At 34.3% G+C, this 24,874-nt stretch overlaps 1 protein-coding gene across 1 annotated transcript in view; it reads left to right on the top strand.

Annotated features, from left to right (window-relative positions):
• The window catches only part of LOC132735573 (collagen alpha-1(I) chain-like), a 25,170-nt gene continuing 296 nt past the window's right edge, over nucleotides 1-24,874 (top strand). Inside the window, exons 1-44 of the mRNA XM_060722530.1 lie at nucleotides 1-124; nucleotides 353-409; nucleotides 896-949; nucleotides 1,368-1,421; nucleotides 1,847-1,900; nucleotides 2,219-2,272; nucleotides 2,773-2,826; nucleotides 3,080-3,178; nucleotides 3,528-3,626; nucleotides 3,769-4,011; nucleotides 4,255-4,362; nucleotides 4,728-4,781; nucleotides 5,223-5,330; nucleotides 6,130-6,174; nucleotides 6,556-6,609; nucleotides 6,857-6,955; nucleotides 7,567-7,674; nucleotides 8,065-8,118; nucleotides 8,646-8,744; nucleotides 9,069-9,167; nucleotides 9,622-9,675; nucleotides 9,953-10,006; nucleotides 12,789-13,007; nucleotides 13,303-13,356; nucleotides 13,637-13,690; nucleotides 14,007-14,168; nucleotides 14,365-14,472; nucleotides 14,785-14,892; nucleotides 15,462-15,569; nucleotides 15,898-16,005; nucleotides 16,507-16,560; nucleotides 17,127-17,180; nucleotides 17,710-17,817; nucleotides 18,240-18,293; nucleotides 18,498-18,569; nucleotides 19,009-19,044; nucleotides 19,537-19,581; nucleotides 20,039-20,116; nucleotides 20,418-20,456; nucleotides 20,860-20,995; nucleotides 21,304-21,407; nucleotides 21,847-21,918; nucleotides 22,318-22,521; nucleotides 23,050-24,874. The exon at nucleotides 23,050-24,874 is cut by the window's right edge and continues 296 nt beyond it. Of these exons, the coding sequence (XP_060578513.1) occupies nucleotides 122-124; nucleotides 353-409; nucleotides 896-949; nucleotides 1,368-1,421; nucleotides 1,847-1,900; nucleotides 2,219-2,272; nucleotides 2,773-2,826; nucleotides 3,080-3,178; nucleotides 3,528-3,626; nucleotides 3,769-4,011; nucleotides 4,255-4,362; nucleotides 4,728-4,781; nucleotides 5,223-5,330; nucleotides 6,130-6,174; nucleotides 6,556-6,609; nucleotides 6,857-6,955; nucleotides 7,567-7,674; nucleotides 8,065-8,118; nucleotides 8,646-8,744; nucleotides 9,069-9,167; nucleotides 9,622-9,675; nucleotides 9,953-10,006; nucleotides 12,789-13,007; nucleotides 13,303-13,356; nucleotides 13,637-13,690; nucleotides 14,007-14,168; nucleotides 14,365-14,472; nucleotides 14,785-14,892; nucleotides 15,462-15,569; nucleotides 15,898-16,005; nucleotides 16,507-16,560; nucleotides 17,127-17,180; nucleotides 17,710-17,817; nucleotides 18,240-18,293; nucleotides 18,498-18,569; nucleotides 19,009-19,044; nucleotides 19,537-19,581; nucleotides 20,039-20,116; nucleotides 20,418-20,456; nucleotides 20,860-20,995; nucleotides 21,304-21,407; nucleotides 21,847-21,918; nucleotides 22,318-22,521; nucleotides 23,050-23,202 (3,837 nt within the window). The 5' untranslated portion in view covers nucleotides 1-121 and the 3' untranslated portion in view covers nucleotides 23,203-24,874. The remainder of the gene's footprint in view (nucleotides 125-352; nucleotides 410-895; nucleotides 950-1,367; nucleotides 1,422-1,846; nucleotides 1,901-2,218; nucleotides 2,273-2,772; nucleotides 2,827-3,079; nucleotides 3,179-3,527; nucleotides 3,627-3,768; nucleotides 4,012-4,254; nucleotides 4,363-4,727; nucleotides 4,782-5,222; nucleotides 5,331-6,129; nucleotides 6,175-6,555; nucleotides 6,610-6,856; nucleotides 6,956-7,566; nucleotides 7,675-8,064; nucleotides 8,119-8,645; nucleotides 8,745-9,068; nucleotides 9,168-9,621; nucleotides 9,676-9,952; nucleotides 10,007-12,788; nucleotides 13,008-13,302; nucleotides 13,357-13,636; nucleotides 13,691-14,006; nucleotides 14,169-14,364; nucleotides 14,473-14,784; nucleotides 14,893-15,461; nucleotides 15,570-15,897; nucleotides 16,006-16,506; nucleotides 16,561-17,126; nucleotides 17,181-17,709; nucleotides 17,818-18,239; nucleotides 18,294-18,497; nucleotides 18,570-19,008; nucleotides 19,045-19,536; nucleotides 19,582-20,038; nucleotides 20,117-20,417; nucleotides 20,457-20,859; nucleotides 20,996-21,303; nucleotides 21,408-21,846; nucleotides 21,919-22,317; nucleotides 22,522-23,049) is intronic.

Raw genomic sequence — 24,874 nt, 5'->3', positions numbered from 1 at the left:
AAGGCGTAATATGCCGAAATTGAACAAAACTATGTATACAATACCTAAATCTTAGTAAGTGTCTCTATTATTACAGTATGCAAATGACCAGAAGGCATTTCCCCAATACCCAAGCCCAGCTATGGTAAGTACATTTTTATATTCTTTTCAGCGAGCATTATTCATGTATAAAAACATGTTTTTTTCAAACTTCTAATATCTGTAAAAAATTGACGTTTGTAAATGAAGGATTCATGAACAGAAAAAAGATAAATTATGCAATTCGTTTATAGTTCAGCATCATTTTTTTTTATTCATATAAGTGATTATGATGACAAATCAAGTGATACTTCTTGTGTATTTCTGTTTTCAGGGAGGCGTAGCTGGTGTGCCAGGGCCACGTGGTGCAGTAGGTGCCCCTGGTAACCCTGTAAGTTGAACGATTTTCTCGAGTGTTTCTTATTATTTTATAAGTAAGAAGTGAGCATTTTTAAATTATCATTCTGAAGTGAGATATATCCGATATTTCACTGACAACACACTTTTTCTTATATTTTGTGTCGTATTCTATAAAGTTTTTTTTCATTAAGTCAGAAATGTTACCATTTGGCGTCCATGGTGCTTATTGACTAGTATATGACGTCATAAAAACCTTTATGCGGTGCGCTGTATCTTTCATTCTTAAATTTTATATTTCACTCGATTTCTAACAATATGGTATGATTTATATCTCATCGATATATTTAAGATATCTGGTCAAAAATAATTGATAAAAGTTGTTTCCTGAAAACTTCAAAGTCAACTTGTTTTCAACCATTAGCCGTTGTCCTTATAAAAAGTATTTTTATACGATTAAAGCATACTATTTTCATTTCGAAAGACATTTTCTATATATTTCATCATTTGTTTTTACAAGGGGCCCCAGGGATTTCCTGGTGCACGTGGTGAAACTGGCGAGCCTGGTCAACCAGTAAGTATAACCAAACTATATAGAAGTTATTACGCCACACGATGCCATGACAATAAAAAAACTGCATTTTTCTGCATTTATTCTAAAATTCTTATCTCTATCACGTGATTTTACATTTTCTTTAAAAACCACGTGATTTTTTTTTTTAAAAAGAAAAGAAAAAAAGCACGTGATTTTGCATTTCTTAAAAAAAGAAGAATAAAAGAAAAAACACATGATTTTGCATTTCCTTTTAAAACCATAACATATTTTTTATCATTCATAAGATTATTTTAAGCAGATCAAATTTTATATTATTGTTAGGTGTCACTTCTTCCTTTAAATTGACATTTATGTGATACACAACCCCACAAAAACAGCTTTTTGTACATGTTTATCTATATTTGATTATTGTAAACTCACCATTCTTGTGTTTTAGGGATCACCAGGGCCCCGTGGATTACCAGGACCTCAAGGACCCCCAGGGCAGGATGTAAGATTTATTTTTTTTACATAACAACGTTTATAAATGTCATAAGTTGATTATTGGAAGAATATTATGGCTCGACCTACTTCTGTATAAGACGCACCTGCGTATAAGACGAAGCCATGTATAAGACGCACCTACACATAACCGGCGACTTATATATGGAACAAACTTATGAGGAACCTATTCATTATCTGAAATATTTATATATCATTGAATTTCAAATTTTCAAAAGTCGATGTTTATCAAATCTAATTTATCCTATTAAACAAGTGTGTTGATGTAATAGTTTTAACCAGCTATTCGCTAGGGCGTAGTATAAATAGAAATAGATTTTACTTAAGTTGTTAAGTTATTGTGACATTAAGCACTTTTGTAGTATAATGCTGATATACGTGCAATAATAATTAGTTGCGTATTATCTTTTACAGGGTGATGAAGGCATGATGGGTGAAAGCGGACCCCCAGGACCAACCGGTTCCCCTGTAAGATTTCAATGTTGTTTTTTTAAAAGCAATTTAGGCTTGAAAATTTGGAAAATTGAATAAAAATTTAGCAGTATTCAACAAACAGGTTTTTTTTTATATAACACTTCAATAACATTATCACACAGCATTTGATCCTTATAATAATCTTAGCCGGGTTCGGACTACTAATTTTATCTGCGCAAACCCAAAATTTGACCTAAGAAGAATACATCAACATGTTAAAATGAAATAAAAACTCGCACATATTATAGACACATTAAATACTACATTTATTATGACGTTTTCTCAATACATATGTGTTTTATTCTATTTTAGGGAGATGCCGGACGACCTGGAATTCCAGGTATGCCAGGACCAAAAGGACACAGGGTAAGCGATAGAACTTTTAAATCATTTTTACCTCTTTAATCTATGGTTTACTTTATTTATATTGCCAAGACAAAAATGCATTTACAATGTATTTACCCACTTTAACAAATCAATCTTTTATTGTGAATCAATAATTTTTGCGTGGCAAAATGACACGTGACGAATAAACACGCGACTCATATACGATAAATCATCACGTGACTTAAAATCCAAGTGGTTTGATAAAACGCGTCTCAAACACACTTGATCTTTGACACGTGACATCGTTTCACGTGGTTTGTTAAGCTTGATATTTTGTTTACATTTTTCTTTTGCTGTCTGCCTCTCAACCGAGGGATCATGGGTTCGAGCTCTAATTGGGTCAAGACCATGTTTCTTCATATGACACCAGTACTGGTTGGTTCCAGGAAGAGGACTCGGAAGTGATTAATATAAATCAAGAACTTGTTTCGCAATCAAGCTTAAAACATGTTTAAACTACATTTTTTCTTCTTCTTTAGGGAGCTCTTGGAAGACCAGGTGCACGCGGTATGGCAGGAAAAACCGGAGACAAGGTAAAATATTGTTCATTTTCTTAATGATATTCAGACGGTAATGCAAATGAATAAAACAGTGTTATTTCAGCACTTTAAATAGCGGTAAAAAACCCTTACTATTCCTGTAACAACATAATTATTCTTCAAAATTTAATATAATAGGCATCGTTTAAAATGATTTTGTTCATGAAATTCGTTTGGAAAACCTTTTAAAAATGAACCTGGTTTACTTTAAAATCCTAACAATGGAAGTACATGTTATAATTCACAGGGCGATGTTGGATCTACCGGACCACCAGGTGGTCCCGGACCCACTGGACCAGCCGGACAACCAGGAGATCGTGGACGTGATGGTGCCCCCGGATCACCCGTGAGTCTTTCAAAATCAATGAAATTGTCTTTTTAAGTAAGCGACGAATTACTGTTGCTTTTTGTTGAATAAAAAACACCTGATAGATTGATTATATGTATTGGTCAAATGTTAAGTTTAACACATTTACAAATACTTAAGACTAGTCCAAATTAGGATTAAACCGAAACATTTACTTTCCTTTTCTAAACCCTTTAACCCGGTGTGTTTTAACCATATGCTGATAGACAAAATACCTCGTAGGTAAATACGGACCTATGTGGCCATTAAAATATATAATGCATTATTATATATCGAAATAAAGATCTGGACATGATACATCTTGTTCATACGAGGCCTTATATTTTAGGGTCTAACTGGACTCGATGGCAAAGATGGTGAACGTGGAATGCCGGGAAATACAGGCCCACCAGGATCTCCAGGATTTCCAGGAGCATCCGGACCTAAGGTAAGAAACTAAACATATTGTATCAATTTACATTTACAGTTATAACTTTACTCGTGTATGAATTATCATAAAATATAAGAACTTGGTGAAATAAAAAAACGGCCATGGAATGATCTTAAATACTATGATTTACTCTTGATAGGGAGACAGTGGTCAACCAGGTAGCCGTGGTTTAATTGGTCTTCCCGGACCCGACGGACAGAATGGAAGTCCAGGACAACCCGGCGAGCCCGGACCCCCTGGATTACCCGGACAAGATGGCGAGCCCGGCGGAAAAGGAGACGTTGGTCCACCAGGCACCCCAGGCGCTACTGGATTCCCAGGCGCACAAGGTCCTCCTGGTCTTTCCGGATCTGCAGGTGCACCCGGTCCAAAAGGAGACGCTGTGAGTATCTGAAATTGTACCTATTCTGTAGTTTTTATACCTAATATCCTACATGTATTTTACTTATTAAAATATTTGAATTCAATTAATAAACGCAAATAACTTAGTTGAATATTTTCTTTACGGAAGAGTATTAGGAACATCATTTTAGATTTCCGAGACATACGACAACTAGTTAGATAATTTCAGCGTAGATAGATATAACCGGTGAAGAAGTAAATTTGTATCTTCATGTGCATACAGGGTCAAGATGGCCTTCCAGGATCCACTGGCGAGCAAGGATTGACCGGAAGTCCAGGATATCCAGGAGAACGTGGATTACCAGGCCTCGCAGGACAGCCAGGACAACGGGTGTGTATTTTTTTTCGTGCGATGCAATCTCTCTGTGTATGAGTTATCCGATTCTTACTTTACAGGCCAATAATCCTGTCCAGACATATTTTTTTTTTAATCTTACATCTTATATGTATATTTTTCAAATCTATATCAATAAGAGGGAAGAAAATTAAATCGTCAAATATAAGTGTCAGTAAGATAAGCATCCAAGTTTTGTTTATGTTAAATATTTTTTTGTTTTTATTATTATTTTTTTATGAAAAACATATGACATACATTGGTCAATAATTGTTATACCTACAAATACAGCATCTTGTGCAATGCGTTTGAAAATGTCAGTTCCGATATTTTTAAAATTGATAATTAAAATACCATTTCAGGGAGCCACTGGACAACAAGGACCTCCAGGCCCACCAGGAAATCAGGGAGAAATGGTAAGTTTTACAAAATCATGGTCAAAATATTTTGGAACTATTGATTTGTTTTCCTGTCACGACTAATGTCTTCAAATTTACTAGATTATGTGCAGAAAGATTCCTAATTTTAACTTCAATAATTCTTTGTTTGTCTTTGATTGGTTCATTTTGCATTAATACCCGGATGTCATCATTATATCCGGATGTCAACATCAGCGATTGATATGCCCGATCCACAGATCGGATCAGATAACCATATGTCTCACGATATCTTTCAATTTCTCACGATACCTAATGATATTTCACCATGCTTTACGATATCTCACGATACCTTCTTGGTTGATACACTCCTGTTAATATATATGATTTTTTCAAACATTGAAACAGTTTATATTTTCATATACGATATATACATAATTATATATGATAATGTTATCGATGGAATGTGTATATATTCAGGGATCCCCAGGTTTACAGGGTATGGCTGGTTCCCCAGGAAATCCTGGTTACCCCGGCAAAGAAGGGGAACGCGGACCCGAGGGAGAGAGAGGCGCCGAAGGATCACCAGTAAGTTAGTCGTGCAATCATAAGTTAGTCGTGCAGTCAAAATATATGTTTTAAATCCACCTAAAATGAAACAACACGTAAAGAAAACATCATTTAAGGTCAAAATTGTACACCCTGTTTTGAAAAAAACAACATTGTGATTCTATTCTTTCATTTAATGAAAAAACAACATCTTTTCTCAACCTGTTTGAATAGATCTCTTGCCAGTAGAGACCACCTTAACAGTTTCCGGATCATGATCCTTAAAAACAGGTCAGACTGTAATCATCTTTTACAAATTGAGTTAAACAATTTTTAGAAAATTTAGTAAGAAGTTAGAATATATTTTTATATTCAAACTTAAGTTGAACATTTTTGTAGAAAGATTTCGTACTTTGAAAAATCTGATTTATTTTTCGCGAAAGAAAATATACACACGCTTGAATGAAAAAGATAATTTATTCAGAACATGATTCATGCATGCATAGAAAATTCTTTATTCACACTTGAGTGGTACATTTCTTGAGACACGAAGATGTTTTTAAACATTTTGATATCTAGAAAAATAATGGAACCACGTCTTTGATTTTTGTGATATGTCTGAGACGTTTTTCCTTATTTCTCCATTAATAAAAATTCTGATCAAAATTAGTGGTCAACTTGAAGTACAATGTATTAATTATCTTTTGTCATAATAAATTGTTGCACGTGTCGCTCTCAGTGCATGGACGCACATGTTGCCCCGAGTGCACGGACATACATGTAGTTCTAATTACTTTATATGCCTGTTTAATCAAATGGTTTTAATCTATTTTTTCAGGGAGCACCAGGTTTAATGGGCCCCATCGGACCAACTGGACCAAGAGTATGTATCAAACATTCCGCTCTTATCTTTTGATACTTTTATACTTCCTTTCTTGAATAAGCTTTACAACTTTTACAAACCCTTCTCGACACATCCCAATGCTAAAGTGCTATGACAAACCAGTATCCGCTTGAAATGATTTAAGCGCAATGCCTATATAAATACTCTAAATAATTTGATACGAAACATTAAAAAAACTTTTCCGTTGGTTAGTTGTTAGAAGTTTTTTTAGTTTAATGTTTATTCAATAAAAGTAGTTTTTAAAGGAAAACGTAAAATATTTTGTAAATATATTGAAGATTTCCAATGGGTTTGCATGGAATGAAAAAATAAGTTTCACCATATATTTCTTTCAATATAGTTTTATTATCTTATTTTTAGGGCGTGTCAGGTCCATCAGGAAATGATGGTCGACCAGGACCCCCCGGACAAACAGTAAGAACTTTTTGTTTTATTCTGAATTCCTTAACCTTACAACTTCATATTTAATAATGGGTTTACTCCATTAAACTTTCGCCTAAAAAGCGACAATTTTGAAGCGAACATTTTGAACAAAAATAAGAGTTCGCTACAACAGACTTCATTAACGAGTTAAAATAATCTCCACGCAAAATTGTTACGCTATATAAGTTAAGTTAAGCATTGTTATTTTCTCATGTTTGCGTGTGTGTTTTATTTAAAGGGCCCAGCCGGAGAGAACGGTAAAGATGGCGAACAAGGAGCTCAAGGCCAACCCGGCCTGCCAGGTAGCGTTGGAATGCCAGGACCAAAGGGAGATGAAGTGAGTCATAAACATCTTCATTAAAAAACAAATTTGCTAAGATCAACAGAGACTTTTATTACTGTTATATAAAGATCCGTGAATTTATATAAAACTGAATGAAATTATTTTCCGTTCTGTAGCAAGATACGAAGATGCACGAATGGCAAAGTGGCGCCCTCTGTAGTGAATAAAAGCAGACTGCAAAATTAAGTCATTTATTTTACAAAACTAAATTACGAAATATTATTGCCTGTGGTTATCCCGATACGTTATAATGTTCAGTTACAAATGAATTGAAATGTATAATAATAATAATATCTTTATTTAAAGAAGGTTACACATAAAGAATATACAATAACAATCATATATATCTTATTTCCAATGTGGCCTTCTGAAATAGAAAACAACAACAACAACAACAACAGGACATGCATAGGTAGAAAAATGAATGTAGTGGTGAGGTTGCTGTAAAATGATTTTAGCAATTCGTTTTTGTAACTTACAAACATTATTTATGTTGTTTGTGTTTCCTTTACCCCATATAATACAACAATAGTCCATTATGCAATATATAACTTAACAACCAATTAATTAGTCATTCTAAAATTGTTAATCTGATTATTTTCTAGGGAGCCGCAGGACGACCTGGTGAAGCAGGACCACAGGGTAATCCGGGACCACGTGGAGAGAGAGGTTTCAGTGGTGAACAAGGAGCTGAAGGACCTGTCGGACCTGCTGTATGTATATTCCGAGTATCTAAAAAAATATTGTCAAGTGAACGTGGAAAACATTTTGGGAGAAAGTTTTGCATTAAAAATAAATATAACCCCCCCCCCAAAGTTTTCGCTGTTTGAATTCTATCATAAAATCAATGAAAGAAACAATTTAAAAAAATACCTCTAACCTTTGATTGTTTTTCTTTAAAGGGAAAAGGAACATGTATGTATTATTTCTAAAGAGTTGTGTTTTATTAACGAATATCATTATAAGTCTCAGAATATTCATTTATACAAGAATGCTTGTCTGCTCTGGTAGGGTGTGCAAAACAGTATCATAGATGTAATCATTTTTACATTTTATAAAACTTGTTATATACATGTGTGTGTACTTATTTTGTTCCTTTGTAGGGTCCAACTGGCGAGGTCGGTACCCCAGGAATACAGGGAGAGCCTGGAATTGCTGTAAGTTAGATAGAACGTTTGTTCATATCCCTGCGGCCAAGATTTCATTTTAACTCTTATTATGTTAAATATCTTAAATGGATGTGTCCATCTTTCAATCTTGACAAGACCACTCATTATTTGTAGTCGAATTTTTAATTTCATTTCTTCCACTCCTAAGCGAGCAATCGGGAAATGATTTTGAACCAAACTTTAAATTTAATTTATTTTAATTTAGTTTAGTTGAAAGGTATTGTTTTACCTCGATTCAGATGAAAGCTTGACACTTATTTGAACCATTCCAAAAGTCTGCATCCTGGTACTAAACCAGCACGTGTGTCTTTTGAAGAAACATGATCATGACCCAAGTGGGTCTCGATACCACGCTCCCTAGCTTGGAAGCAAAAAACCTCAATCACTTGGCCACCGCCTAGTTAAAAAGGTTTAGCGTTAACATGTTTGTGTCTGTCAAACTTCTTGATGTATATGTTCCAATGTTTGAGATTTTAGTTCTATTTTTAAACTATCATAACATATTTTTGTTTCAGGGACCTATTGGACCTCCTGGCCGACCTGGGGAAACCGGTAAAACCGGACCCAATGGTGAATCAGGCCCATCCGGAGAACCAGGAGCACCTGGTGAACGGGTAAGAAACAAGAGTGCATAAACTAATTAGTATAATGTACTATACTGCGTATTATTTTAGAAATAAATCTCCACAAACACGGTTAAGAAGAGAAAATGGCTTTGGTCAATTTGCCCCATTTACCAGTTTTTCGGATCTTTATTGCCATCTACCTTAGTATTATTTTTCTTATGGTTTTGACAGTTAATTTCGGAGACAAAATTGCTACGCGCTTTATAACCGATTTTTACTTTAGCTTATTTGAATTTTTAGACAAATATTTTATTAAAGCCATATATTAATAAAAAGTATTTGTTAACATAAAATGCTGTATTATTTTACTAGGGAGAGCCTGGTTTCCCTGGTGAGACAGGAAGCACAGGATCACGTGGCGCACCCGGTGAACGTGGACCGTCTGGACCCGCCGGAGAGATGGGACCACCTGTAAGTCTATCGTCTGTTGTTTTTTTTCTTGTAAACATAAAATTTTATTTTTTTCTAAATTAAATGATAGTATGGGATCAAAAATGATTTACATACTTCACGTTAGAAACATTGTTTCTAGAATATGAAAAAAAACAAGATCAACAAGGAACGCATCCCCCACTCGACCCAGCGGTAAGAAGGACACCAAACAAAAACAGGACAGGGCGTAAAGCGTACCCATATGCGATATTGTGCTCTATTCAATTATTCAATCACACTGCTTGCGAAGAAATCATATCCAGCATATGACATCCATGCCTCTGGAATATGTACACAGCAGTCAGATATAACGGATGTGCATTATGAACAAGTTTCCATAACGCGGCATTTGATTGGCTGGTCATGTGAACATAGATTCAAAATTGACCAATGGTCGACCTCAAACAGTTGTAATATAACTTTTTATTCGCAGGGACCTGAGGGACCATTTGGACCACGTGGCGAACCAGGACCACAGGGACTTGCTGTAAGTCAATCTTCTTCGCTCTTTACACAAGTTTAATAAAATGAATAAACTTGAAATAAACAAAAGGAAAGTTTGATTAGATCTACTTTGACAAATGAATTTCTTACTTTTCTTCATATGTGGAATATATATGTTTATGATATTTAGTTTTAATTATTTGAGTGTAGAATCATTTTAATAACGCTCATTTTCTGTAAAAAAAATCGCCTTTTTTGATAATGAAATTTTTTTAATAAAGACTATGTTTCAAATAATGATACATTGGTTTTTATTTCAGGGTCTCCCTGGAGAGTCTGGATTACCAGGACCCCCAGGGTCAAAGGGAAACCGAGTAAGTCCATTTTCTTTTTTCATTTCAGTAGATTAAAGAAACTTTAAAGTACATGTACATGTTATTTAAAAACATAAGAACATTTAAGTACACGGGATTTTTCTTTACACTGCAACAATGCAAATAGCATACGAAGGCAAATAACAATAAGGACAAATAAGGCTGTAATCTATAATGCTAAAAATAAGAAAAAAAGAAAGAAAGAAAAATACACACACTCACACACCACTGCGGTATACCGTACCCCGGATATTGCTCTATATTATGAGGACTTTCATCCCATTTCGCGACTTTGAACGAGGAAAGAAGGTTAGTTAAGTGACGATATTTAGTCATTTTGAATTGGTTTGATATAAATGTTATAGAAAAGCAAATACTTCGATAATTTCTCTAGTTACTGAAAACCCAGAAATGTTGAGAAATAGCTTTGAAATATAATTAGGAGGTAAAATTCGTCTCTTTGCTCACGAGACAAATGAGCTCGGATCAGTCAAATTTGATGTTTTCGTGCATATACTCCCTTAAAAGAAAAACTTGAATCGAGTGAAATGTGATAATGATGATAATGTTTATGTTGTCAATGCTCAATCAACAATAGAACCTCAGATGGAAGTGCAATTTGAGAATAAATACTCATCTCAGTGTACCGAGTATTGCGCTGGAGTTGCCCGCCGGTGTCACGAGTATTGCTTTTAGTGTAAGGAGTATTGGTTATCAATATAGAGTAAATGCAAATAGTAAACACTGAGTATTTACCACATTTAATCTTAAATATTTCTTATTGTGTATACTTATTTACACTATATGTGCAGAATATGCAGAGTTCGGAGGTACTTTACTGGAAACATCTGCGAATAATCCAGATTTTCATTCCTGCTCATGAAAAATCTCAGTCGAACGAACTCAGCAATTTTCTGTGTTTACAAAGTTCTCGTTGCTATCGAAGGATCAACCTTTCCAGAATTTGTTAATCTTACTTTAAATAGTAAAAAATGCATCCAAAGTGCATTAATGCTGCCTCAAAAGATTGTCAATATTAGACGGTATTGAGCAAGTATGCCAATATCTAATATCAACCGACTTCCTACTATGCCAAAAATCCATATAATGGTAACTTTCGACATTTTGCACCTGCACTCTAGCAACGGCACACTGTGACGTCTGCACTTGAAATTTGTTACGTCATTAGCAATGAGTTACCCTAGCTATGACTGCCGAACTGGTACAGCTAAAAAAATCGAGTAATGGATTTTGATAAGATTATGATAAAGGGCAGCAGATGTAATAAAAAGGTTATGTTCCTTATAACCTTTTACCTCATAAAGGCGTGTTTTGAAGGCTTTACACCCCACCCCTTTTGAGGCCTCAAATAGTGTAAAACATGCGCTATTTAGGCCCCAAACACTGTGTTTTCGTTTGAGAAATGTTGTTCAAAAGAGTGATCACTTTTTCGGCGCCACCCCCATTTAAAAGGTACATCAAGTGGGTGCCACAGGGGGATGTGCCCCCTTCTGTTTGGGGGTTTGAAGTGGGGCAGTAATCCCTCTAATCGCCGAGAAGACTTGAGACTTGTTGGGGTGAGGGGGAGCTAAAATGGCCTCAGGTCGATTTAAAGGTACCTTAAAATCAACGCCGAAAAGCCTAAGACTTTATCTCAATCAATTGAGAAGTTGCTGCACTTTGAAATCAGTTTTGACGGGAAAAAACAACTCAAAATAGAGATTTTTGGCAATTTTGAGACGTTCCCTCGTTGCCATGGTAACTGGAAATTTAAAATTGAGCATGCTATTCCACAGGCTATGGTCCAGCTATGGTTTGTGCTTCTTGAGACATGTATTTAAAGATTTTTATCGTCAATTTTAATGATTCTACCCTGCTCCCGACCCTGCTTCCGATCCTGCACACTCTTTATTTCATCCATAGTGTGATTTTCAATTAAATGGAAAATTAAATATCTGTATTTGCTCGTAGAAAAAGTACAGTAATAACACTGAATGCATTGTTGAATTTATAATATTTGAATTCATATCATATAAACAATACATTATCAGCAAAATAAAATGGAATCGATAAACAGACGTAAAATTTGGACAAAAATATCGATTTTCCATACTAATGTGCTCATTCTGTTTTGCAATACACTGTACACTAAAGTTGGGCTATTTTGCAATACTCTGTACACTTAAAATCAATACTCGGTACACTTTCTTGTATCTTTTTTGGCCTGTATCTTTTTGTACTTTCACACATTTTGCCTGAAATTTGAACAAAGTATACTTGGATTGTGAATAAAAAAATTGCTCGATTCAATTTTTTTTATATTTGTAATATAGTATTTTCTAGTGAGCAGCGGATCGTTTAGGGGTAGTTTAATCAATTTTTACAAACACCTGTAATACTTTTATGTCTTTTAGAGCTACAAAAATACCACTAGATATATAAAACCCGTTGAGATAAATAAAATAGCCATTAGTTTGAAAAATATCGTCGCTGAACTTACCTTCGTTCCCCGTTCAAAGTCGCGAAATGGGATGAAAGTCCTCATAATATCGAGCAATATCCGGGGTACGGTATACCGCAGTGCACACACAACGCAAGAATGATATTGTATTAACAGCTGTAATGAAAGAATAAGGTATCAATTAACTATTGAGTTGGAACCTTAATATGGTAAAATATTAATAATAACAACAACAACAACAGTCACCACTTTTATTACTCTAATAACTCTAAAATTAAATATCTGAAATTATATATTAAATTATGTACACATTGATTACAGGGTATGCCAGGAGAGCGTGGCGCGGATGGTAAACCTGGAGAAATGGGACAGACTGGACAAATCGGACCCCCAGGTCTCCCTGGCCCACAGAATACCATGGCCCCACCTAAAGGAGATCCCGGGGAGCCGGGTCAAGCTGGAGAACCCGGTGCACCAGGAGAGGGTGGTGTAATGGGATTTGCAGGCGCTGCTGGACAACCCGGTCCACCAGGACCAGGGGTATGTTTCATTTTATGTTTAATTTGACAATTGTGAAGAATTAAGATTTTTAAGGTGCATTTGCCACTTGCAGTTACTAATGCATATGTCGCTATCCTTTTTGATTTGTTTGATAATGGAAGGAAAATTCAAAATAAATTTTGTATACATATTCACATAAGTTAGAAATAACTACGTAAGTGCCATTTTTTTGTTGTCCTTTCTGTTAACTTTGTTATTCTATTGAAACATTGATTCACGTATAAATTAGTCTATAACCTAATCTGACAACTTGATGATAATACGTTAATTCCAGGGGCCCCCAGGATTCCCCGGAGAACCAGGAGAGGCTGGACCCGCAGGCCCTCGGGTAAGTCAAGTTTCATTGCTATGAATTTATTAATTACGAGTTTTAAAAGCAAGATATTCAAGACGAAGTCGTGTATTCTTTTATTCCGGAATAAATTTAATTAAATTTGAATCGCAAAACTATCGTAAAGTTAAACACATAATAATAATAATAATAATAATAATAATAATAATAATAATAATAATTATAATAATAATTATAATAATAATACATTTTTGTTATGATAATGATGATGATGATGATGATGATGATGATGATGTGACTATGATTATTATTTTAGGGCAACCGCGGACAACCGGGATACCCAGGAGAAAACGGACAAAGGGGTGAAACGGTATTTATATTTTTCATTGTTTTTCAATATTGACTTATTTAAGTTTTCATTATATACTAATTCATGTCTTCATATTTTTCATGTCTAAATAAAAACTTAGTCCCGTGATGCCACTTTTTATGCTTCACTATAATGGCGTGTTTAAATTCCTGTATAAGGTAACAACGATGTTTAATGTCCGGCAACTTTTTGTCTTTAAATAAGCCATGGTAACCTTAACAAAACAAGAACTAGTAGAAATTTACCACATTTTCATACATGTAGTTATTGATCCTCTCAAGAAATCAATCTTTTTTCTATGTAATTGTACATGCAGGGACAACCTGGTAGTGACGGACGTAAAGGCGGCCGTGGCCTCCCCGGACCAATTGGTTTAACTGGAACGCCAGGAACTCCCGGAAGGGTGGGAGCCCCGGGCGTTGACGGAGAACCAGGAGCTATGGGACCACCAGGAAACACCGGAGCTCCCGGTGCTCAGGTAAAATATTTAGTTATTATCTAACACTTTTTTTTAGAATTTAAACAAATTCAGCGAGTGTATTTTTAGACAAAACCGATTAGTAACTGACTAAACAATAAATGATCCCACTTTCACAACGGAAATACATATAAGCATTGCTGTAGGTGTTTTTATTTTGCATTCAAAAGTTACTTATTCATACCTTATTAACCAGGGTGACAGAGGAGAGGTTGGACCCCCCGGCCCTGCCGGTAAGGACGGTGCCCCTGGATTGAACGGACAAGATGGCGGAGTAGGTGAGAGAGGAAATACTGGCCCACAGGTAGGAAAACACAAATTTCATTAATTTAAATTCATTACACCACATTAAGATTTGTTTTCCTTTCATTTTCTGTCTATTCATTTAAATTTAAGAAGCTCAAATCACATGATATCATGGAGACTTTCTTTCTAGAAATATTCTGCATCAATGAAAAAAAAACACTGTCTTTTTGCTAAAATGCTTGTGTCTTTTTATATGAATAAACAAAAGAAATATTTTTTTTATTCAAAACTCATTTTCATTGATAAAATGTATGATTTTACACAGGTATCATTGACTTCATTCTCTAATGCTTGCTTTGTGTATTTCTAGGGATTAACAGGCGCTCCCGGTGTACCAGGACCACAGGGTGATCGCGGACAACCGGGGTACCCCGGACAACAGGGCGCACAGGGACCTCAAGGACCGTCAGGAGAACAAGTAAACACATAAAATAATATTATGAGCAAAAATCATAAAAAAAGCATGAGAATTTCATAGGAATGTACAAAAAGAACATAGTTTTAGGTTTAAGGATAGAAAACTGAGCATTTTGTCTAAATAACAGATTTTTAGGTCTAAAGTACAAAGCAGTAGATCTAAAGAACAGAGTTTCAGGTGTAAAGAGCAGGGCATTATGTCTAAAGAACAATGCATTATGTCTAAAAAACAGACCATAAGGCCTAAAGAACAGAGCATAATGTCTAATGAACCGGGCAGTATGCCTAAAGAGCAGACCATAAGGTCTAAAGAACTAAGGGACAATCTAATGCACGAAAGATTATTATACTGGTAAAAAAATTATACAACAAAATGCTATAACTGTAGAAAATTCGCTATCAGCTCGTGAAATTGCAGCATATTTCGTCACATCCTGTTTCATATAGAATTTTAATAATCCTCAGTTATATAGAACAAAGAAATAGAACGGAAAAGGGGCGAAGTTAACCGAATTCATACGATTATGAGGAGTTATGTTGATTGTCATAATATAAATTCTAATTTATCAGGGTGTGCCAGGAGAAGAAGGAAGAAACGGTGAGGATGGAGCACCAGGTTTACCCGGAGCCCCAGGACCCATGGGACTCCCTGGCGTTTCAGGCGATCAAGGACCACCAGTACGTGTTACTATTACACTGTAATCTTAAGACGATCTATATCAAATTCTTATGAACACGTATCATCAAAGCATGATTATTTGTTAGTTTAGTGTCCTATTTTAATTTACTTTTTTTGAGTTGACAAAAAAAGCCATCAACTTTGCTTCATTCTCACGTTCAATATTCCGTCCTTATATAAACAACCATGGAATATGTATCAATCGTAATGTACTTTCACGAATTCCGATTCTAACCAAAAGTATATACAATAAAAAATACAAAAATATTTAACAATAAATTATATTGAATATTATAATTTATATATTTTATTCGCATCACTTGCTAGGGACAACCCGGTCAAGACGGAGCGCCAGGACAACCTGGTCGCCCAGGTGACAAAGGAGACAGTGGACCTATGGGAACACCAGGAATGCAAGGCAACCCCGGACCAATGGTAAACTATCAAACTTTCCTTTGTTTTCTTTTCCTGATGCCCTCTCTTATAAAGAAGTATAGCTGAATTAGAATTACTCGACACGCAATCTGATTCAGATCTTTTTATGTTTAACGTTAAACGTAAAACCGCTGTGAAGTAACAGACTCTTTCTGGCTTTAATTAATCCACCATTTTGAAAATCTTGGACTGGTTCGGTAAGTTCGATTTCTATGCAAAGGCATCGACACGGCATCAACTTCTATTCAAAGGTTTCAATGAATAAAACATTGATATTTCTACGTCGACATGGCATTGATTTCTCGAAATTACAACGATTCCTTGACTAAGATTTCTTTGACTAAGATTTCTTGTCAAATGCATGTGATTTGATTTTTTCTTTCTATCTGCTATGATTATTTAAAAAAGAAAGGTATTATTACTTCTAGTGTTTTATTCTATACGGGTATGTTGTTATTCATAGTTCATGCTGGAATGTTATCAAATGTATTTATATTTTAGGGAGCACCCGGACCATCAGGAGAAACCGGCCAACAGGGAGAACGAGGAGAAAGGGTATGTAACGTATCAAGTATTTTAACTTTTTTTTGTATTTGTTTTAATAAATTACAGACCATGTTTTTATTATTTTATCTTTAAAGGACTTCTTTAAAATATAATTTAATCGATTTGTCTAAAATAAAGAATTTTTGACATACACAGAAAAGTGTAATAATAAAACATTGTTGAGTACAATACTGAATTCAATTTGACGAGTATACACCTGTCAAATCTATTTTGGACGAGGCACAAGACGAGTCTGATATAGGATTTGAAGCCGTGTACGAGTCCAATAGAATCAGTATTGTACTCGATCATGTTTAATGACCTCTTTATTTCACACCACCATATTTTGACATTTTGACAGAACTTTAGCTTTTTTAGACTCTGGAACTGAAAACGAGGCCAAATTGATAAGATTGGATCCAATAGTGATTTCTGTTGGAACATCACGTGGTTTAAATGAAAAGTGCATTGGCTGTTTTTTATAAGGTGTGAAATAAACTTTAATACTTATATTGTAATTGGTAGCATAATCATGGTATACAAATGCTCATTTTGACAATAAATTATAATTTCAGGGAGACCGTGGAACACCAGGACCTATGGGAGCCCCCGGAAGTCAGGGACCAGCAGTAAGTTAGCGTTATTTGTGATAAACTATGGTGTACATTACGTGCCATCATTTTTTGTTTGTTTTTCATTTATAGCGTGATCTGTTTAATTCAATCACTTTCGTGATAATTCTGATTCGGCAAAATTAAAGTTATATCTAGAAAAGGGAATAAAAACATTTTAAACATTAATATTTCATTTCCTTGTATAATAATATTACAATTTTAATAATAATATACATGTCTATATTATAACTATATATAGTTATAATAAGTGTGCGATTTTAGGAAGAAAGATAACTGCTTTTTGCACAAATTATTTCCGCACTGGTTTTAATATAGTTTTAATGAAAACATATAGAAAACATATAATTATAATGAAAGAAATCATTTTAAAAGAAATATACATGTATAAAATTGTACGCACACGCCCGCATCAAAGTTTGCGCACATTATCTGTCCCATTGAACATGTTCTTTCAAATGAACGACCCTGCATTGAATGATGTATTAGATTTAACTACAGACGTTTTAAAATGCATTCGTTTTAGGGAGCACCAGGCGCAAATGGTGAGAAAGGTGACAAAGGACAACGTGGACCAGCGGGAGACAAGGGATGGCCAGGTATACCCGGAGCTCAGGGACCACCCGGACCACCTGTAAGTTTTTTGTAATAGGCTCGATCAAAAAAGTAATTATCACCTTAAAAATGGCTGTTCTCAGATTGTATTTTTCTGGCAATGTGTTTGGGATTGATCACGTGACATGGTGTAGGCCATGTCACTTATTATACATGTATATTGATATACCATGTATTGTACCCTCTTGTGTTGCTATATGTAACTAGAGTTAATAAAGTATTGTTCTGTTCTGTACTGACAATAAAACTTCTTTTCTACTAAAGTTTCAAATTTCACTTGTATGCATGTTGAGTTGCCCAAAAATAAAAGTACCGATGATGAATTTTGGAAACTATTTTTAGGTAATTTCACACTCCAGTATATAGGAAAAACTGAAACAGACTATATTTACCGTATCCAATCACCTGGTTTCTGATTATATTATGCACATTACATTTCAGGGACCATCTGGAGATAGCGGACGACCAGGACCACCCGGTCCACCAGGACAACAGGTAGATAAACTTTTCCTTTTCTATGCAAGATTTTCAGTATACTTTGGACTGAAGAGACATTTTCTATGAAATAAACTTAAAAACATGTTTTCTACTGTTAATATAATTTTATTATAATCTATTTTTATATCATTTCAATCTGTTACACGGCATGTCCTTTAGGATAAAAATATATATAAGTTCAAAATTATTTTCATTTTATAGGGTAATGCAGGTGCACGTGGAAATAACGGAAAGGATGGACCAATGGGACCAGTCGGCGCACCAGGTCTTAGCGTAAGTATCACGTGATCATATTTACATGATAAAATACATGTAATCTTTAACTTCAGAAACTAGGACGTGTAACGCACGCAAATCAATTTCGAGACCGCTGACCATTTATAGTGTGTAGAAAGAAATCAAGTTCTTTTCACGGGTAGGATTCGAACCCAGGTTGTCACCCCATCTCTACTGCTATTCCCCTTCATATATTTTCGACTTAGTACGACTCAATGTTCGTATTACATATCTATCTCGTATCTATAGGTAATGAATAGTATAAGGACGGATAGTATTGTTTTCTTTTAGCATATTTAAATATAGATCCGCGTATCTTGCTGAAATATTGCAATGCGCATGAATATCGATTTTTATGGAATTTTTATGGAGAAAAAAATAATTCCATATAATATTGTCAATATATTGTCAATATGTTGTTTTTCTATATTTACAGGGACCTAGAGGACCCCAGGGACATGATGGACCTCAGGCAAGTTGTATTTAATAATTTTCTTGGTTAGGTAGCGTGACATTGTTGTATATTATATATCTAAAAAACAAGAGCTTTTCCCATACAGAACTTTTCATATGTCTGTACACATTGTGAATATTGTTTGATTACTAGTAACAATATAAGTATTGGTTCTTCAAACGATTTGCATCAATTGCAAGCATTTATCCGTAACGGAAGTAGAATTTGAAGTAAATTAAGTCCAAGGCTAAAAATAAATGGATAAATAAAGAGAACACTATGTAACACTTTTAAGTACGTTGTATACAGTTTGTCTTCGAAATAATATTTCTGCTATGTTCTCAATGCCAATGCATGAATACGAGACCACGGACACTTCCGGTATAGGTAAACGCGGAATGAACAACCATGACTATTTCCCGAAATGGTATTCATTTATCTCGTAAACAGGCTATAACATTGTGTATATTATAATATTAAATTATATGTTTGCCTTTGTTTCAATTTCAGGGACCATCAGGACCTCCCGGACCCCCTGGCCGACCAGGACCACCGGTATGTCTTCTTTTATTGCTTATTTCTTGCTACGCTACAGTTACCTATTTAACAGTGTTTATAATCTGTCAACATCTTTATTAATGTGACATGATTTGCTTATGATTGTGATATGATGTGAAATAATACGATACAATACGATTTGATATGATACAATACGATATGATACAATACAATACGATTTGATATGATAAATACATTATGATTTGATATGATGCAATATGATATGATACGATAGGATTTGATAAGTTGCATTGATATGACACAATATACTTCGATATGACATGATACAATACAATTTAATATGATACGATACAATACGATGTGTTATGATTTATCCGATATGATCTTTATAGAAATATGAAGTCTAATTGCATATTGGAACGAAAACATTCGGTACCAAAGTCAGATACATTGCAATTCTATATGTCAATGATTTACTGTGTTTTTACTTCAGGCATATGCCCCAGTTATGCCAAGCCAGCCATACGTAAACAATTACAAGGGACCAATGGGTGATGAATACGGATACCAGGTACATTGAATTCATGCTTCCGGTTTAAAAAAATCGAATTTCCGGTTTTTAATTTCAAGCGTTTCCGAAATTTTTTAGAATTTTCCATTTTGAAATCTCAAATAATGTGTCGAAATATTTTATTGTGAATTAAGTTTCGGTTTGTTTAATTGAAACGTTTTAATCATTCATATTTATTATTATGTATATATCCATATTTAGCTTCAATGTCGTTTCAGTTAAGAATAGTTATGATTTTTATATATGATTTCTACAAATAGATATAAATTGTTGAAGTCAAACTGAGTTGTTTTTTTTTCAGTATGACCAGCCACAAGCCGACCAAGCAATTCCAGAACCTGTAAGTCGTCTGCGTATTTCTACCTTTCTCACTTTCGTTTTACTAAGTTAAATAATAGTGTATTGTTTAGGCATATAAATTATTTTACTTAAATAGATATTTAAATGAGGGATTCGGGAATATGGTAAATTTAAAGCTGGATATTAGTATAAGGGGCTGGACTTCTGACGAGTATGAAAATAACAGTACATAAGTTGTCCAGATTTTTTTTCGTATATGTGACCAGCTAAGTAAATCAAACCAAAAATTGTTTTTATACTTTCCCTTCTCAATTTCCATTCAAACGGTGATTCTTCGTCACTTGGAAAAAGAGTCATGACCCTTGGAAGGAAAGTTTACGTTTTCATTGAAAATTCTTCCTTTATCGTGGTTAACTTTTAAATGTTTATTTTACACAAAAAAGAGCCCGGATATGTTGGTGAATCTGAACTACATGTTGAACGCCTTTGACTTGATGCGCCGACCAATTGGCACCAAAGAGGCTCCAGGCAGGTCTTGTGAACACATCCGTGAAATGAGCACACTCAAACTAGAGAACGGTATGTAATTAGAGTAATCATATTTTATAAAGAATTGTTGTGCTTGAACCAATGATTGCTTGGTTGAGAGACAGGCACCTTAACCATGAAGCCACATCTATGTTTTGTGTTGCTTACTTATTTACCTATTTATTTATTTATTTGTTTATTTTATTTTTTTTGCAAGTTTTAAATACGATTATAGTTGATTCAAATAATAAAAATATTTAATCAAGCGTTGTTACGTGATTTTTTTTAAATTTTTATCAACAAACTTTATTTGGTATAGTTTCTACTTCATTTTTATATGACTAATGGCTTTTCTTCAGGAAAATACTTCGTTGACCCACTCCCAGGTGCCTTCGAGCCATTCGAGGTTGAGTGCAAGTTCCACAGTGACTATGCAGAAACATGTGTTAAGAATGCAAACAAGGTAAATTTTGTTGAATTATTATGGTTGCATTGCCCACGCTTTTTATGATTTTTTTTTCCGAATTTCAATATCACTTGGGTGAACATTTCAACCCTTATCACGCTAAATATCTTTAATGGACTTGTCCATCTTTCAATCTAGACGAAACCATTCATCATTGTTAGGGAAAATTTCAAAAATATGTTCTTACTAAATAGTTAACAGTGCAGACGACAATCAGATGTCATATCCGGTTGATCTCTGCACGTGTCCCATTGGTAAATTCAGTTAGCACAGGAACAAATGCTTGTGTATTATCAGAGGGGAATAATTTTCTAGATTTTTGTTTTCAATGTAGGTACATTGTACTTTTTTATACAGAAACGAGGCGCTTTGTAAAAATGTGTATACAGGGTATATCCAAGCATATAAATGATATCAAAGAACATGTTTCTTTCAGTTCGGTGATAAGAAGTGGTTTGACCAGAAGATGTCATCTGTTTGGTTCGTAGAGCACACCACTGGAGATATGGTAAACAAATTTCCAAGCTAACGTTAAATTATTGGCCTATCTAACATACAGGTTCTGGCCTGGTCCTACCAGTGCTATAATATTCTTGGCCAATACCAATTATAGCTTTAACACTTTATAAATTATTGCACTCATACATCCAAATTTATTATTAATGTTATTATCAATGTCATTGTTTATGTTATTAGTATTGTTATTATTTATGTTATTTTTAATTTTATTATGTCATTATTTATGTTTTTTTTAATGTTATCATCTATGTTATTATTAATGATTATTATTAATGGTATTTTTAATGTTATTATCAATGTTATTGTTACTGTTTATGTTATTATTAATGTTATTATTAATGTAATTAATTATTTTTTATTATAAATGTTATTATTAATGTTATTATAGCTTGACTACACAATCAGAAGCAGCCAGATGGAAATGTTGCAACGTCAAAGCGATATCGCCACACAAGAAATCACATTCCATTGTTTCAACATGAAGACCAATGGATTCCAATTCTTCACTCACGATGAGAACTCAAATTACATTGATACGTCATCAACAAGGTATCTTGGCGCAACAAGAATTGAAAAGGACGAAGGATGTGACGTAAGTCGTCTGCTTCTTATATCGTATTTAATTTAGTTGTATTTTGTTTACGCTTTGCAAACATATCAATGATGAAACGTTTAGACAACCTTGTTGGTAATAACCATTGCCAAGATGAAAATTTAAAGTTAGTCTCGCAACAGCCTGGTCATGTTGCCCGGATGTGCAGACTGGTCATGCGCTACGCTTGTCGAAAAGGCTATTAAATGTATTTCGACTGCAATATGGTATGGGTTAAGAAAACTAGCTCTTCGTTTTCACTTTTTCATTTTTTGTATGGGTTTCTAAAGTCTATTAAGGTTTTTTTTAATGCTAGGTTTCCCGATTTAATTTATTTAAATGCAACTTGAGTTTCAATGAACAATTAAACGCAAATGAAAGTTAGGATAGGTAAAAGACATGACTGGTATAAGACGTGACGTGTTACTTCTTTTTTTATTTTTAAAATGAAGAATAAAAAGGACACGAAAATTACACTTTGTCATTTTTATCACTTGTTTAATGTTGGAATAATAATCTCTTTTCCAGAAGGGCAAATGGGGCAAATCATCTTACAAGATCACCACCAAGAGAACGCGGGTTCTTCCAGTGACAGACATGTTGGTTTATGACGTAGGTGATGACGAAGAATTCGGTGTGGATGTCGGTGAGGTCTGCTTCCGGCCAGAAGTCCGCAAATAAACATTGAAGTCCGCAAAATAAACTTTTAGGAATGATTTTTTTTTTCATTTTCTAAGATTTTTTCATTATTTTTTTACGGACATATGTGCAATTCTTTCTCTTCGAAACAAAGAAACGCCACGTGCAGATAACACTCATGGTATTTTGACTCATTTACAGCGAAAAGACATAAAAACCGAAAAGACATAGAAAAACGAAAAGTCATAAGTAAAAAGAATAAATTATGGCTCAATGTGAAGTTTTTACAATCAAATAAGGATTGCATAATTTGAATCCAAGCATATGACATAGATAAAAAACTGAGTGTGTTTTGATTTTTTTAACATAATAATTGTTTCAAAGAAATCTGTGATCTAAAAAATCTCGGTACTGTTAATGACGAGGGGTGTAGAAAAACCATCGTTTGGAGGTGCGCTATATTTTACGTAAGGAGGTATTTGGACATTTTGTAGCAAGAACTTGTGGAAATGACTTTGAAAACCTACCAGAAGTGTAAAATATGAAAAATCATGGTGAATAGTAGATGCTTATTAATTGAAAACGTTGCGAATTTGCCAGATTTGACCTTCCCGATATAAATCATGGCACTGTAAAGTCGGCGAATGTCATTTATGAGCAAATTCAATACAATACTTATATGTGATACATGTGACTATTATAGCAATATATGGTCACAGATTTGGCACTAAAATCATGGCAAATAACATCACTATAAAGTGCCGGAAGTGATTTTAATTGGAAATCAGGGCGAAATGGTAGATGTATCAGATGTTTGAAAAAGCCCGATCTATTCCGTCCATCTATGTTTTTTGTGTATTTGTTTGACGTTTTTTGATACATTTTTTTATTTGTGTTTTCGTTTACAGAGTGGTTTATGTATAAAACTGCTTTCGTGTCATTTTTTATCATTTGACTTCGTTTATTTTCTTTGTGTTTATTTTTGGTGCAATAAGATTGCGCATTGCCTTATTTCTGTCTAGACGGTGTCTACAAATTGGCACATTGGAATCTAGGGCATCAGATAGGCCTGGTTTTAAGAAAGCATTTGATATTAGTTTTACTTTGGGAGCCTGGGAAAAAGATAAAAGTGGGTAATATTATCTAAACAAAGTTAATTTTTAACACAAATTTTGATAAATGTCTAAATTATCACGTGATATTACCACGACCTGAACCACATGCGTTCATTAGTTTGATGAAAAACATCGGCTGGTTCTTTTTTAATCTAGATAACTTTCATGAGAATTTCTGCAGAGCTATTCTTAGAAAAGGGATGAAAGGAAATTAAAAACTTTTCGCTCAATTTAAAGCGCGTTTAATCCGGGGATCTTGAGTAATAGAATATCAAGGCATGGAACCATGGCAGTTTCTGCTGCTTGAAAATTAATGGCGGTCTGGTTTGTAGATTTGGTCCAGATGAAACATTTCATTGTTCACAATGGGTTATTAAAGTTCTTGCTTCTATGAATGCATGTCTTTGAGTTACCCCACGTGATTTCTTATTGCATTTTCTTAACGCGTTATTGTATGACGTCATTCCGTATATTACAAGTTTATCGTCTGCTGATATCAGAAAATATCATAATATGTGATGATAAAAGAGAAGTATGAATGCATTCGGTTTCTGGACTCATTCTAAGTATGTCAAATGACTTAAACACTATTTTTATAT

Source organism: Ruditapes philippinarum, unplaced genomic scaffold, assembly GCF_026571515.1.
Source record: "Ruditapes philippinarum isolate M1 unplaced genomic scaffold, ASM2657151v2 ctg1366_1_1_1_1, whole genome shotgun sequence".
NCBI classification, from domain to species: domain Eukaryota; kingdom Metazoa; phylum Mollusca; class Bivalvia; order Venerida; family Veneridae; genus Ruditapes; species Ruditapes philippinarum.
The sequence above is the reverse complement of the archived record's forward strand: the minus strand, read 5'-3'. Positions and strand labels throughout refer to the sequence as shown.